This window comes from Prunus persica, chromosome G7 (assembly GCF_000346465.2).
Source record: "Prunus persica cultivar Lovell chromosome G7, Prunus_persica_NCBIv2, whole genome shotgun sequence".
In the NCBI taxonomy this organism is placed as follows: Eukaryota; Viridiplantae; Streptophyta; class Magnoliopsida; order Rosales; family Rosaceae; genus Prunus; species Prunus persica.
In genome coordinates, this window is record NC_034015.1 from 15,758,883 (window position 1) to 15,775,030 (window position 16,148).

General features: G+C 38.2%; 2 protein-coding genes and 1 pseudogene across 5 annotated transcripts; 2 read left to right on the top strand and 1 right to left on the bottom strand.

The window, feature by feature from the left end:
• LOC18770263 lies at positions 339 to 4,295 on the top strand. 2 transcript variants are annotated; one of them, XM_020568716.1, is made up of 2 exons: positions 400 to 1,465; positions 1,775 to 4,295. In XM_020568716.1, exons 1-2 carry the CDS (start codon positions 1,016 to 1,018, stop codon positions 3,881 to 3,883), a joined length of 2,559 nt encoding a protein of 852 aa, XP_020424305.1. In that variant the 5' UTR covers positions 400 to 1,015; the 3' UTR covers positions 3,884 to 4,295. The 2 variants fall into 2 exon arrangements, with proteins under 2 accessions (XP_007203231.1, XP_020424305.1); XM_007203169.2 differs by having other exon boundaries at positions 339 to 4,295.
• On the bottom strand, positions 4,817 to 9,731 carry LOC18770264 (protease 2). Of its 3 annotated transcripts, XM_020569254.1 has the most exons (12): positions 9,164 to 9,614; positions 8,912 to 9,090; positions 8,761 to 8,821; positions 8,599 to 8,694; positions 8,366 to 8,507; positions 8,087 to 8,287; positions 7,668 to 7,799; positions 7,408 to 7,536; positions 6,558 to 6,976; positions 6,139 to 6,355; positions 5,590 to 5,780; positions 4,817 to 5,434 (listed from the first exon to the last, which is right to left on the bottom strand). In XM_020569254.1, the coding sequence occupies exons 1-12, from the start codon at positions 9,514 to 9,516 to the stop codon at positions 5,257 to 5,259; spliced, it is 2,298 nt and encodes a 765-aa protein (XP_020424843.1). In that variant the 5' UTR covers positions 9,517 to 9,614; the 3' UTR covers positions 4,817 to 5,256. The 3 variants fall into 3 exon arrangements, 2 of the variants coding, with proteins under 2 accessions (XP_020424843.1, XP_007203790.1); XM_007203728.2 differs by having other exon boundaries at positions 8,599 to 8,821; XR_002272679.1 differs by having other exon boundaries at positions 5,329 to 5,434; positions 6,640 to 6,976; positions 8,599 to 8,821; positions 9,164 to 9,731.
• LOC18770820 lies at positions 11,188 to 14,504 on the top strand (annotated as a pseudogene).

Here is a 16,148-nt window from a genome sequence, read left to right on the forward strand (position 1 = left end):
AAAATCTTATCCGAAAATATTATCCAAATTAATTGTTTAAGTAAACAAAATTGTGAAAAAAACAAAAAAATGAATAGTAATTGCCATGGCAAGCCCCAACTGCTGGAAACACATTTTACTGGAGGGGGCTAGGGCAGCCACTATTCACGTGAATAGTGCCTGCCCTAGGGCTAATCTTGCCATGGCAAGAGTCAATTGGTGGAAGTGCTCTTAGGACTATCAAGTTTGAAACTTTGACCAATGCAAATCCATTCTAGCTGCCCAGTTGAACAGAAATCAGCTTTTGCACAAAAGCCAGCTTATTATTTGACTTTTTACCATTGACCATAAGAGGAAATTGGCTTCCCGGGGTCCCACCACCAGCAGAGCAAAAACCAACCTGATTATTATGGACTGATTAAAAATTGGAAAACAAATCAATAAACAACATCATTTTACGATGGGCTTGAGAAAGTCAATGTCTTTTCTCTCTGTTTGTTAACAAGGGATTGGTATGGAAGATTGTAGAGAGAGAAAAGAATTATACATGGGTCAAAGATAGACAGAGAGATAGTGGGGTTGTCAAATCAACACTGGTATGTTTTGGATTTGCCTTACCACTCCAGAATATGAGCAAATGAGAAATTGTTGTGGTGGGTTTGCTTTGCTTCGCTATTAAATGTGCTGCAGTGACAGTTGACGTTTGGTGATGGGGGTTTCTTTTGAGTGAAGTTGTGGGTTGGTTTTGACCTGGAAATTGCTTCATTCAGTCACCGGTTTCTTTGATAGGGGTTTTTATACTTGGGTAAAGTTGCTTCCTTTGTGACAAATACTTCAATTTTAAAGAAATCCAGAGTTGGGTTTCATTGATCTGGCCAAAATCTGTTCTTGCCTAAGAGGAGTTAGGATTTGGAGGTGGACCTGCTTGTGCATCCCTCTTTGATGGGCTAAAGCTAAACCCCTCGAGTTCTTTTGCTCCGAGCCAATTTTCTCTTCTGGGTTTTCTGTAACATTGGGTTACTACACAGAAGCTTTCATGCATTTTTCATTATGGAAGTCCATATCTCAGTGTGCTGCTCTGCTCAAGGACAAGAAGAGCAGCAAAAAGAAAGATGGCTCAGATTCAAATCTTGACATTAAGAAGACGACATCAATTCTCCGGAAACTTCAAGAGAACAAGCTCAGAGAAGCTCTTGAGGAAGCTTCAGAAGATGGGTCACTCCTTAAATCCCAAGACATGGAGTCTGAGTCCATTTCCAACCAAGACGAGGGCCTTGGCCGGTCCAGATCGCTTGCTAGGCTCCATGCCCAGCGAGAATTCCTCTGCGCCACTGCTCTTGCTGCTGAGCGCATCTTCGAGTCTGAAGACACCATCCCTGACCTCCATGAAGCTTTCTCTAAGTTCCTCACTATGTACCCAAAGTACCAGTCTTCGGAGAGGATCGATCAGCTGAGGTTGGATGAGTACTCACATCTGTCTCCAAAGGTATGCCTTGACTACTGTGGATTTGGTCTTTTTTCATACCTTCAAACTCTACACTATTGGGAGTCTTCTACGTTTAGCTTGTCTGAGATAACTGCAAATTTGAGTAACCATGTTCTTTATGGTGGTGCTGAGAAAGGCACTGTGGAGCATGATATAAAAGCTAGGATAATGGATTATTTGAACATTCCTGAGAATGAGTATGGTCTTGTTTTTACCGTGAGTAGAGGGTCTGCTTTTAAATTGTTGGCTGAATCATACCCTTTTCATACAAACAAAAAACTGTTGACCATGTTTGATTATGAGAGCCAGTCTGTGAATTGGATGGCTCAGAGTGCCAGAGAGAAAGGGGCAAAGGTATACAGTGCCTGGTTTAAGTGGCCAACCCTGAAACTCTGCTCCACTGATTTGAGAAAGCAAATGTCGATCAAGAAGAGGAGGAAGAAGGATTCTGCGACTGGTCTTTTTGTGTTTCCGGTTCAGTCTAGAGTAACCGGGGCCAAGTATTCCTACCAATGGATGGCACTGGCTCAGCAGAACAATTGGCATGTCTTACTTGATGCTGGGTCATTGGGTCCCAAGGACATGGATTCACTTGGATTGTCCCTGTTCAGGCCTGATTTTATTGTCACATCATTTTACAAGGTTTTTGGTTATGATCCAACTGGATTTGGGTGCCTTCTGATTAAAAAATCAGTTATAGGATGCCTTCAAAATCAGTCTGGGTCTACTGGGTCTGGGATGGTGAAGATTACCCCCGAGTTCCCCTTGTATTTGAGTGATTCTGCAGATGGTCTTGACAAATTGGCTGGAATTGAAGATGATGAAGTAGTTGGAAATGGTGAGTTAACCTCTGAACCTCGCCAGGGAAAGCAGATGCCTGCCTTCTCTGGAGCATACACATCTTCTCAGGTAAGGGATGTGTTTGAAACTGAGATGGATCAAGATAGCTCTGACAGAGATGCAACCAGCACCTTATTTGAAGAAGCTGAGAGTGTCTCAATTGGGGAGGTGATGAAGAGTCCAGTTTTCAGTGAAGATGAGTCATCAGACAACTCATTTTGGATTGATCTGGGTCAGAGCCCATTGGGTTCTGACCAGGCTGGCCAGATTAGCAAGCAGAAGATTGCCTCTCCTTTGCCTCCATTTTGGTTTGGCAGGAAGAATCATAAGCAAATTTCCCCAAAACCTACTTCTAGGATATATGGCAGCCCCATATTTGATGACAAAAAGGTAAACTCAAGGCTACACGATGACTCTCATGTAGTTTCATTTGATGCTGCTGTCCAATCAATTTCTCAGGAGCTGGATTGTGTCAAGGAGGTCAATGAAGAACAATTTTCAGAAGCAGCCCCCACTTTACGAAATGGTCAAATGGGTTCTGACCATCATAATGGAGAGATCCAGGAAGAATGTGGAGCTATCAAACACTTGTCTAATGGGTCAATGTTGAATTCTGCCACAAATGGGATTTGTCTCAAGAATTCAACTTCCACTTCTCAGCATCAGAACCTAGAAAATGGATCAACCGCTGAAAATTGCAGAGAGATAAGAGGTTGCGCCATAAGAAGAGAAACTGAAGGTGAATTTAGGTTGTTAGGGAGAAGGGAGGGGAGTAAATATGGCAACGGTAGATTTTTTGGTTTAGAAGAGAATGAGGAACCAAATCGGGGAAGAAGGGTGTCCTTTAGCACGGATGACAATGGAAAAGATAATGTGAGCCATAATGTTGAGACAGGAGAAATTTCTGTGACTAGTATTGAGGATGAAGATTACTTTAGTGATGGGGAATATGGTGATGGGCAAGACTGGGACAGGAGGGAACCTGAAATAATATGCCGACATCTTGATCATGTTAATACGTTAGGTCTCAATAAAACCACTTCCCGATTGCGATTTTTGATCAATTGGCTTGTGACCTCGTTACTGCAATTGAGGTTGCCTGGTTCAGATGGAGACAGCAGAACGAATCTGGTTCACATCTATGGTCCAAAAATAAAATATGAGCGAGGTGCAGCTGTAGCTTTCAATGTGAGAGACCGAAATAGAGGGTTAATCAATCCTGAAGTTGTTCAGAAGCTGGCTGAAAAAGAAGGTATCTCTCTTGGCATTGGTTTCCTCAATCACATACGAATCCTAGATACCCCAAGACAGCAACATGGGGCTTTGAATCTTCAAGATACAACCCTGTGCAGTCCAATGGAAAATGGAAGAAATGATAGAAAAGGTGGTTTTGTAAGGGTTGAGGTTGTAACAGCTTCCTTGGGTTTTCTAACCAACTTTGAGGATGTTTACAAGTTATGGGCTTTTATGGCGAATTTTCTTGATCCAACCTTTATCAGAGAGGGTGGGCTGTCAACTGTTGATGAAGAGTCTGAGACAAAGTCAGTAACATCCGTGAACGAGTATGTTCAAAATTGAGAAAGAGTTTTCTATTTGATGTCGAAATTTATTTGTTACCACTGTCTGAGCGCCCGAGCAGATGATTTCCATGCCAGAAGGATGGAATGGCCTTAATTACTGATGTCCTGTGTTGTTTGCATTTTTTTGTTCTTCCTGAAAAAGCTCATCAATGCAGGTGGATGAATTTGTTAACCTCTGTATTCACCTCTTTCACCTTCTGAGTTCTTGTAGAGTCCTGTTTTCCTTTGTTTTTTTTTTTTTTGTCTTTTGCTAGAAAGGATTCATGTAGAGATTTGAATCTTCTTGACATTGTAAACCAAAAGCAGAATTAGATTGGAAGGGTTCCCATTACTCACAATGTGCTCTTGTACAATACAATTACATGGTATAATTTAGTTCTTGTGAAAAGGAAAACTCATTGATTTTGCTCTGTTGTTTTTTCGCGTTGTCCACCAAGAAATGGACAATAAGTTTCCCCCTACAGAATTGGCAAAGAAGAAGGAATCTGATATACGTAGTGTACAGATATATACATTGAATAAAATCATGTACCATTACGCATGTTCTGAGTAAAGCTCTAGGGTCCATTTGTCCTTGGATAAAAAAGAAAAAAGAAAAAAGAAGAAGAGGTCACCTAACCTGCAAATAGCATATCCCATATCATAAGGAAAATCATTTATGAATATCTAATAAAAAGAATACATACAAAATGGTCAATGGTGGTTCACTGTTTGACGACAAATGATTTTATTAAAGAAACCATTTTTGGGGAGGTAGGTAATTGGGGAAGCTAACTTCTAAAGGAAACTTTTACATGGTGGGTGATGACAGTGATCAGTTTTGACAAATTTCGGCCGATTGAATTTGTTGTTGGCCATGGTAAACTATTAGATGAAGATAGTGCCGGTCAAAGTCGCCATCAGAATCAAAAGGTGTAACGATAAATGAAAGTATTGCAATCAGAAAGCTTCTTTAAATTAATAATGTAAGATAAAGAGGATAAGGACATCTTCCTTATCCTACCTTGTATTTAATTAACCAATCTGGTACATTGACATGTAGGTAACAAACTAATTGATCACAACAGTTGAAAGCAACATGTACTATAATTTGAGTGTCTAATTCAGGCACCAAAGAATATTCTTCTGTATTTGGTCATTTGCATTACCAAACAAGACTTTACATATGGAGACCTACCGTGATCAAAAGGGGGATCCAAAATGAATATAAAACCTATAGTTTTTGCCCCTGATTGGATCGTGGTTGGCAGCTGAAGGATGTAACAATTTCAAATTGATTCTGGAAGTGATGCATATTTCCAAATTCCAACGGCTAGCTTCTGAGTTGCTGATCAACAGATTCAGTAACAGAATGGGGAGGTATAATGAAAACTATGATTCCATCACCTTTATAAGAAATGCAGACTCCAGAGCCGACTCCTTGCACTGTAGGTACCGGTTTTCCTCCACTATATCAGTTGTTAAATTAAGCAGTATCGGACGTTTTTGGTCATAAATTGTAAGCTCACGAACCCGTGCGACCCATTTTGCAGCTTCCCAAACTCCAAATCTGAAACATCTCAAACAAAAAGATCATGAACGGGGCCAACATTTTCCATTTTTCTGAGCTATGAAAAGCTGCTTCTCAATCTTGTGAGATACCATATTTCACATCCTTTCCCGCATAAGAGTTGAAAACTAACAAAAGTATATTTGAAAAATTACCGTGTATTGAAAGATGAGGATACCATGACAGCTGGATAAAGAACATCCTTCTGAATATTGTCATAAGGAGAATAGTCACGTATAGCGTGAAAATCAGCAATGTCCCCAGGATATCCAAACTCTTCATAGTCGGCTGCTGTAAGCGGTAAAATGGGATAGAGAAGAGTGTTTGTTGGATCTAAAAATGGAACCTGATGGACCGAGCAAATGGATTAAGTTACAAACAAAATATTTATAATTCAGCACAACTATGTATTTCTTTTATCCAAAAGAAAAAACTTAATGCCTCCTTACAGACATATACTTGCAAATGCCAGTTCCCAAGTATTAGTTTACTGTTTCTTTTGGCAAAAGAACACAAAATTAAAGTTGTTAAGAGAATAGGATGAGGTTCTCTTCATGCTGAGAAGCCAAAACAATTTAGACTCCTGATTAGAAAGAACAACTCCATTTAACCAAAGCAAAGCACATCAAAACTATACAACAATAACTAAATGAGAAACCCAAAAGACATGTAAAACCCAAAAGCAGATCAAGATCCATGTTTACCTTCAAAATTGCAGCCTTAAATAAATGCGGGGATTGATTGATGGCCGAAGCAACCACGAGTCCTCCAGCACTATAACCCCAACCAGCAAGCTTGTTTTCATGCACAATTTCTTTGTCAACAAGGAAATTCGCACATGAGATATAATCTTTGATGGAATTAATCTTCTTTGTACGTCTTCCATCATGGTGCCACTTCTTACCTCCACCTCCTCCGCCTCTAGAAATATTATCCAAACAAACATTGTTAGTAGGCAATCACAAGGCTCTTTAGGAAGGAGAAAAAACACGTGAGTTTTGCAATGCAATAGATGCAAAAATGCCCCTCAACCCCACAGAAAAAAAAAAGGCATCTCCTTTACCAAGTTTAATTAGTAGGATTAAGCCAAAAATAACTTAGAAATAGATTTATGACACCAGACCTAACATCAGCATATGCAATGATCCAACCACGACCAAGAAGGCTTTTCAACTCACTGCGCCACCGTTTGTCAAGTAGCTCACCGTAAGTTCCATGGACATGAAGCAATCCAGGGTTCTGATCCTCTTTCTTGTTCTTGCGAGAGTATACAACAGTCAAGGGAAGCAAAACTCCGTCATAAGAGGCGACATTATACTGTTCACAAGCATAAAACTCAGAAAGACCATTCCACAACTGATCATCATCAGAGTTGACTTCATTTGAAGGATTAGAAGTTTTTGAATTTAAGGTTTCCTCGTTGATGCTTGCTGAAGAAGCTGTTCCATACAAAACCCGTGTTCTCTCGTGAAGAATATTCTGCTGTTGAACGATATTCCACTCTCCATTTGACAGGTCATAATCAACCACAGCATCAGGCATCTGTGAAAAGTTCAGAAGATTGGGTTCATAATCTGAAATAGAGAGACAAATCAAAACTAATTTGAAGAACAATTATGAAACATCATATTTTCTGTCCTATTTAGGAGGGTGCTATCTGTGCTACAAATTCAGTAATCATAAAGCAGAAGGATGCATATTGTGCTTAATGGTCTTAATGCGTAAAGTGAAAACCTTGACCTTCAAATAATCATGAATTCTAAACCAAGCTGGGCAGGTGATCAAAATTTTGAGATCAGTCTTTTGGGAGAGGATTACTTTACACAACCCATTTAGAAAAGGCAGAGGCTCAAATTACAGTCATGACATTTAACATTTCTCTGGTATAACGAAAAGCACATTATGAAAGCATATAGCTATGGAATAATCCTGCAGCAATTTTTAGAAGGAAGTGATCATCGTAACTGACATACCACAGGTGATGATATTGTAAAGCGCATCTTTGATGAATGGTAGTCATAATTTGGTCCAGGTGAAATTTGCGAAACATATTTTGGAAGAGGCAGGAATTGTGGGTGAAGCTCCTTTAGATGAACTGGTCCCTGATACAGCATGAGGTGAAAAATATGAGAACAATAGAATTGAAGAGCATGTTCGAAATACTTTCACATTGAAATTGTTGTTGACAATGCATTATGCACATACCCCAAAGAAGTTGGTGTTGTTAACCTACCTTCCCAGCAGGCAAAGGTAAAGTGACGGAACAAAGTCTAAAGTTTCTCCCTTCCCTTAAAGTAACTACCAAGTGTGTATGACTGAAATCAAGATCCTCAACAACCCAATCCGGGTCATCAGTAAATACACTCTGCAGTAAATAAGGGCAGTAAATTATTGTCTTGGAGTAACTATCCAGAGTAAACAAGAAAAATCAAGCAGATAAAAACAGAAATCCAACTTAAATGCTCATACTTGAAAACAAAACATTTCTACTCAAACCATCCATTTGAAAGCCATACACAGATAAAGGACTAAAAAAGAGAAATGAGCTATAGTTGCATGCAGAGAATGACAAACAGTCAAAAGCAGAAAACTTCAAAATCCAAAAAATAAAGATTGATTAAGAAACACATAATGCACAGTTAAGCCACAGACCTCCCATGTTCTTGGACTGGAAGAAGAATCTAAATGACTACGAAGAAGATAATGGTAATCAACCGACTGGCCCTCTTTGGCAGCATCCGTAAACAGATAAAGATATCCTTGGTGATGCTCAAGTATGCCATGAGATATACCTTCACACTCCCAAACTAAGTTCACCCCGGACAATGGATCAGCTGCATTTATCAAAAAAACCTAAAAAGAAGTCACAATTACTATATCACTTGAAACAAAATGGATGCTCTGATCACAAAGTCATTTTCAAAGCAATACCTTGGAAGATGCGGTAGAGAAAGTATGTACAGTCACAAACCGGAAATCTTTGGTGTGTCGAATGTTAACATAAACATTTTCATCCGGTTCTTCTAGAATCAAAAAGTCATCATCGGTCGATCCAATCATGCTACAATATATCCTGATTGATCAAAAGCTTAAAATTAACAACATTTCATTTTGGTTTAACAAAATAACACACATAAATTGTAAAAATTTCGCAAATTACAGACCTACATGGCCGCATGTTTTGATCAGTAACAACATAAAGCAATGCCTGACCGTCTTTAGCCCAAGCCAAGCCCGAGACACGATCTGCTTGAGGCTTACTACACAATGCACCAGAATTCAAATTCCTAACAGATAACTTAAAGAAATCACTCTCCTTATCATACATTGTGTAAGCTATAAACCGATGATCTGGAGATACTTCTGATAACTCTTCGTAAGCATAACCTACACAAAATTAAATAGAACAAATAAATCCAAAAACAAAAAAAAATATAGCCTTTAAATTTATAAATTATTTAAAAAGTAAAAATTTACCTCCGAATCTTTGGGCTTCTCGATTGTAATCAAGGAGCTTCTGCTCAATTCTCTTCCCCGAAGTGAAATCAAATCCAGCAGAAGGCGATTTATGCGAAATGAACTCGTCGTTTAAACTTGCGAGTCTGCGACAGAGCACCGGGAATTGCTTTCCTTCCTCCACACGCCGATAGTACAACCTGTCTTCACAATTCTCAATCAGCTGAAACAACCAAAAAGGGACGAAGTTGAAGCGATAATTACGGTTCATACCACGGGCCCCAGCGAAGGGGAGGAGTGGAGAGGTCGGAGGCGAAGCGAGAGGCCATCTCGGACTGGAGCTTGCTCTGGAGGCGATCGGTGCCGGACATGGTGGCCTCAGTGTACTTCTCCTCTTGCTCCATGTACATGTCCAGGTGGCGCATCGCCACCTTGTCGTTGAGCTTCGACATCCAGCTGTACGGGTCCTCCCACGAGTGGTCGTGGAAGGTTAAGCTCTCGGGCTTCGGAGGCGGCCGTGGTGGTCTCGGCGGCGGTGATGGGCTCGCTGCCGCCTTCTGGGCCCTGTGGTGGGCCCACCGCAGGCGACGGCAGTTATGGCGTAGGGGTTTTAAGAGGTGGCGCATGGTGGTGGGGGTTAATGTGGTGGCGAGGGATCTACGTTGGGGATTTTATGTGAAGCCAAATTACGAAAATGGGTCTGTTTAGTTCGACCATTTGTCTACAAGTACAACGGTCAATTTATAAGTTCCAATTTTATCAATTTTGCCCGCAAATGTGGGAGAATTCCTCTCCTCCAAACGGAGAATTGAGAATTTATTTAGTTTGGTATGGTTTTCACTAGGGTCCTTTTGCTTGGTTTAATTTTCTATTGAGGTCTTTACATATCACTGAAAATGACTTCAAAAAACATTTATATACACTCATAAAGTTATCTCTCTCATCGCTTGTTGGGAAAGATAAACTTATGAATTAACAATGACACCAACAAATCTCTCCATAATCATATGTTATCTTTATATAGATAACTAGTTAATATATTCAAGGTAATTCTATATTCATAAAGTATGGTCTCAATAGAGTATGTGTGTGAAAAAATGAACTCTGAAAAAGTAAAAAATAAAAAATAGACAATAGAAACTCGGACAATGACTTAATAGTAATGGATAATGCTCTAAATTACTCTTATCGAAAAGCGAAAATCAGGGAAAAATAATTATATATATATAAAGGATTGGAGTAGATTTTTAAAGAGTATAGTCCCGCGACTATATTATTTATTAAAAAATAAAAATAAAAAGAACCCCAGTATAGCCGGGCATCTACATTGTTACAATATTTTTAAAGAGTATAGCCGAGCGGCTATACGATTTAAAAATCTTTTTTTATTTTTTTATAAGAAGGATACTCGTGTTTTTGTGAAAAGAGTATTGCTGTGTCGCTATACTCTATAAATAGATTTTTTTTTATGTATGGCGGCGCGGCTATACCCATTGAATAGCATACTATGTACTTCTCTTTTTTACATACTTTAGTTATTTTTTATGCTTTAATCATTATTTATTTAGTAAATAATTAGTATTTAAATATTATAATATTTTTTATTCAATAATATGTGAGTATTTTGTGAATAATATATGAATTTTGTGTGTATTATTGAAAATACTAAATTCTTTATATGAATAATAACTCTGAAAAAGTAAAAATTCAAAAGAGAACAATAGAGACTCGTGTAATACCCTAATAGTAATGGATAATGCTATTTTTTATAATTAAAAAGTCCGGCGTATAGCCGTGCGGCTATACTCTTTTTTATAATAAAAAAATCTGGGGTATGGCCCAGCGGCTATACTTTATATATACATATTAAATAAATAAAAAAAAGAAGACCCGCCCAGCACGTATCTTTGTAAAAGCGTATAGCCGCACGGCTATACTCGTTTTTATAAAAATATCCGGAGTATAGCCGGCCGGCTAGACTATTTATAAAAACCGGCTACACTTTTTAATAATAAAAAATCCGCAGTATAGCCGCGCGGCTATACTATTTTTTAAAAAGGACCCACCCAGAGCTCGGCGCCTTTTTTGTGAAAATAGTTTAGCCGCGCGGCTATACACCATAAATAGAATATTTCAAAAGTATAGCCGCCCGGCTATACTCCATAAATAGAATATTGCATAAGTACACCAAATAGAATACTTCCTATCTTCATTATTGTAAAATATACTAACTTTATATCACAACCAGTGAAGGTCATTAACCAAAGGTCCTTCCTCCACTACCAGTAACCCACAATTACTTTTCACAGCCCTTCTCTCCAACAAAAACCCAAGACTTTTCCTCTCTATAATTAAAGACCTCCAACGTCCTCTCTCCAACAAAAAAGGGCTCAAACGTTCATCCTCGCAGCAGAGCCTACACTACTTTCAACTCTCTGAAACTAAAACTGGGTTCGTGTGGAGCAGGAGAGAGGGTAAAGGTGCTGCCTTTCCAGTGGACACGCTAAGCTTCTTACAAGATTTTCCTTCAGCTGGATCTTTGAGGTGGAAAGCTTTGTAAGTTTTGGTCTTTTTTTTCCCCTTGCCAGCTTCATAGTCGCCCAGAAATAGAGATTCTTGGGTTTTTGTTTTTTTGTTTTCAATTAAACTGGTAGATGTCTTGTAATCTAAGAGAGAGAGAAGAGAGATGGATGGATCTAGTATTCCAGTAGCTGAGACTGAGGAAAGGTTAGCCAAGAGATTGTACGATTCTTCGACTCCCATCAACTCCCATTTGACTCCGAAGTGGCTGTTTAGTTTCCATGGCTGTTGCTAGGATTGGGAGAAGAAGGATAAAAATGAGAATTTCATTTATAACAAAAACCATTTATTTATTTTGAAAAGTAAGATATACGTTGTAAAATTGTGAAGTGGGTAACTGGTGATATTCAAACTTTTCCATTTACATTCTTTTCCTGGCACTAAGATATAACTTTGAAATTTGAGAACAAGCGTAAGAATTGTGTTTGTGAGTAGCAATTTGGGTTTTTTTTGCAGTGATTATACTGGATACCAATTTAATTGGACTTTACTTTTGCTCCTGTATACTTCCAATATTTCAAGTAACTATGGCTTTCTTAAGATTCTTCCACAAATTGGAGACAAAGTTTTGAAGTTCTTCTATGGCCTGCCCAACATTTTCACCTACCACTCCCCATTTTTTCAAAATCATTCTAGACAACAGTTCTAGAGACAGAAAACTTGTAAGCACCTCTCTCTCTCTCTCTCTCTCTCTCTCTCTCTGTGTGTGTGTAGATGGAGTTTCAATTGGTAATGCGTGTTAGATGTTTCATCCCTTAGCTACAAAAAGATCCGGAGGTAATTTATGCATTATGGTCAGTTACTTGACTTGTTTCTATTGTGCAGGGGATTCTAGAGAAATTTGTGATGGAATATGTTGATGGTCTGTCAAATCCAGTGTATCTGAAGCTCCCAAGTGGTTCAGAGTGGAAAATAGAACTTAGAAGATGGGATGGTGAGGTTTGGCTTGTCAAAGGTTGGCCAGGGTTCTCCAAGTTTTATTCTCTAGACTTGGGTCACTGGCTAGTTTTTGGATATGAAGGGAATTCCAAATTCCGTGTTTGCATATTTGATGGAAGTTGCACAGAGTTTACTATCCATTAACAATGGCCCAGATGGAAGAAACTCAATGCGATGATGATTCTCGTGATGGTTTTCGTGATGTCTCTTTTGAAGATTCTGATGAGAATTCCGTGGAAATGTTTGATTTTCCACCCTGCCAAAGGAAAACAAGGGAGAAATCTACATTGTCTTGTCCTTGGCCTCACAAGAAATGCAGAAGAGTTCAAGTGGTAAAGCAGAAATCAACACCAACTTACAAAATGGGTCGCATTGTTCTAAATCAGAAGTGAAAAGAAAAGAACTTATATGATTCTATTTTATTACCTTATTGTGTTTTCTGATATTCTATTCTTTCTTATAATATCCTTTATTGTATATTTTCACAGGGAGACATGATTTTCTAACCAAAAAAGGTGGTGGAGGCACATCTGGCAATCGAACTGGAAAAGCTACAGCTCTTGATAGAGCTAATGCTCTCAAATCGCAGAACCCTTCTTCTTTTATTGTTTCCATGAGACCCAATTACATAAATAATTGAAGTTTGGTAAGCATTCTATAGACAACCTGCTGAGCCATTACCAATTCTCTTTACTTATTTCAGTAGACTAATCATTAATATTCTCCGTCATCAAACATTTTCTGACTTTCTTTTCTTTGGTTTGCTTCTTTGTTTCAGTGGTTGCCATCCAAGTTTCACAAGCTACATCCTATTAATCATTCCTGTGAAGTCATCCTTCAAGTTTTGAATGGGAGAACTTGGTCTGTTGATTTGAACTGTGGTAAAGGAAGGACCACATTCGGGCATGGTTGAATGGACGTTGTGCGTGACAATCATTTGAAAATTGGTGATGTGTGTGTTTTTGTGTCGATTTCCAACAGCGGTATACCTTTATTTGATGTTGTCATTTTCCGCTCTGGAGAAGGTTCAAATGCACCAATGATGGGGAACAAACAGTACCTACGATGGAAGAAACTGATAATGAAGACGGTGATTCGAGTGACGATTCAAGTGATGATTTTGGTGATGATTCCAGTGATGATTCCAGTGACGATTCTGTTGAAATATTGGACAAGTTTCCACCCCCAAGAAAAACAAGGGTTGTGAAAAGATCTTGAAAATCTGGTGAAAGGTCCTTAGCAATTGTTCTTTAAGACTTAATATTGTTTCTTTTTTGTGTATGCAAGTCAGTTAACCAATTGGATAAGCCAGACTCCTTCCTCTAATTGCAAGATGTATCAGTCCTTTTGTGGTTTTTTAATTTCTGCTTTCTTTCCATACCGAATTTGCTCATGAGATTATCTGCCCTATCAAACTAACAAAATCACCAACATCAACTTACACAATGTGGTTCCATTTTTTTATTAGACCAAGAAACTCTCAACCTTTTGAAATGATATTTGAGAAGTCAATTGAATGCAAAGTATTCTTTTCTGCCATTCTGTTCTTGCTTCTAATATCTTATGGTAATCTTTTTACAGGTAAAGATGGTTTTCTTGCGAAAAAAGGTGGTGGAGGCACGTCTAGCACGAGAAGATTCCAAAAACAAACACCTGGAGGATGCATCCATCGACTAAAAGTGATCATGAAGATGATTCAGTTGAAATCTTGGATGATTTTCCACCTTGCCCAAATACAGAGGAGAGTTCTCCAGCACCACTAGCTCAAAAGAAAAAGAGAACAAGTTCAAGTCGTAAAGCCAGAGCTGGCCCTGAGTTTTGTGGAGCCGGGCCAAAATTCTAAAATGATTTCCTTTTGAACAAGTGACTCCTTTCTCTAATGGTTTTTATTTTATTTTTAGGGGCTCATCACTGTCCAAAAAAAGATCACTTAGTTTCTAGTGATTGAATTTTGGTTAGCAAAATGGGATTTTATTTTGTTTATTTTATCTAAATTTCGGTTTGTAATTCATTCTACAAGCACATGTATTTGTACTGTCTAGCATCTGTGGTGTCTAGATTCATGCCCAGCTTAAAACATGCATGTTTTTATCTATATTGGAGATTTCACTAAAATTGGTATAAATAAATTAGGCCTAAGTGTTTTTTTTTCAAAATTAAAAGCATATGAACAATCCTGGTAAATTGGATAAATTGACCATTGATGAGTAATCGAGTTGACTGGTTGCTGTTCCTCAACTTCTATTCTTTAGGCCATGGACGCATGTTAGCAATCGATATGAAGACCCCAGCAAAGCCGTACGGCTATACTCTTTTTTAACTTATAGCCGCCCGGCTAGACCCATTGAATAGCATAATCTTAATTTCTCTTTTTAAAAGACTTTAGTTAGTTGTTATGTTTTAATTATTGGTGAAAAATTAGTATGTAAATATTATAATAATTTTTTATTCAATAATATGCGAGTATTTTGTGAATAATATGTAAATTTTGTTGTGTATTATTGAAAATTTTGTAAAAAATAAGTGTATTGAACATGAAAAATATATATGTACATGTACAATACAAATATTAAACGTGAAAATGCTTAATTCTTTATACGGGTAATAACTCAAGAAAAAGTAAAAACTCAAAAGGGGACAATAGAGACCCGAGTAATGACCTAATAGTAATGAATAATGCTCTAAAATACTCTTATCGATAAACAAAAATCGGGGAAAAATAATTATAAAATAAAAAAAGATCACACTATCCCAGTTTGTATGGAGTATAAATTAGTGAGTGATCCTTTAGGGAGCAACAGTATTAAACCAATCTCTCAGCATAAGTAATAATAACCCCTGTTTTGATTCATTAATAACCCCTTTTTTTGGTGGTGATTTTTGCAGAAACTATCTGCATCCTTTCGCAAGCAACATTTCTGGGCAAAAGGCGTTTGCAATATAAACCTACAGGATTCAATGGGAGAATTTGGCCTGCTAAGTGCCAAGTCGAGACACAGGCAAGAATCTGTGGTGGATGGAGAGCATTTGTGTGAGAGAATCGCCTGAGATTAGGGGATGCATGTGTGTTTGAGCTGATAGAAAAGGGCCGTGAAGTTACATCAAAGGTTGGCATATATACCGAGCTAAAGATGCAGGCTGATGCATTAAACAACACGTAATGTTAGTGTAGGTTTTGTGTTGATTATGTTCCCAGCAGCTTATGTGAAACCTCTCTTAAGACATGTGATGCTATGTTCTTGGTTACTCTTATCAAACTTTAGAAAAAGGATTTTAGGAAAAATAGTTTCTTTTTCTTTCTTCCCTCCTACGCTCCACACCTTCCCCTATATACTGCCCATCATAGTTTAAATCACCTTTTTTTTTTTTTTTCATCTTTTGGTATTGTGGAAGGCCGAAGCCCAAACAAAAACCTCATATCTGACAAGTGCCAACCCACCTCCAAAACAGAAACAAATTCAAAAAGGCAAAGCATGCTGGCATATATTAGGATATCTAGCTAGCTTAGCAACATTTTGGTGAAAACTTTCTGCTTTGTAATTTGTAAAGCATCTCATGATCAGTTTGTGGGTTTGATTGAATCTGCCAATCTTGAATTCTGACTCCCCAAAAAAGCTGTTTGGATGATACACAAAGATTTAAATCTCTACCTATAATGAAAAATCGCATCTTACATCTCCAAGCTCGCATTGGCAGATAATAAAACCTCTGCTGCATTTATTAATACTATCCTGCAATT

Bases quoted from the DNA above. Each gene is read 5' to 3' on its own strand.
- LOC18770263 (XM_007203169.2), top strand. From the start codon at position 1,016: ATGCATTTTTCATTATGGAAGTCCATATCTCAGTGTGCTGCTCTGCTC.
- LOC18770264 (XM_007203728.2), bottom strand. From the start codon at position 9,516: ATGCGCCACCTCTTAAAACCCCTACGCCATAACTGCCGTCGCCTGCGG. The intron at 7,537-7,667 runs GTAGGTTAACAA...ATGCTGTATCAG, and splicing joins TACCTTTGCCTGCTGGGAAG to GGACCAGTTCATCTAAAGGA. The intron at 6,977-7,407 runs GTATGTCAGTTA...AACTTTTCACAG, and splicing joins TTACAATATCATCACCTGTG to ATGCCTGATGCTGTGGTTGA.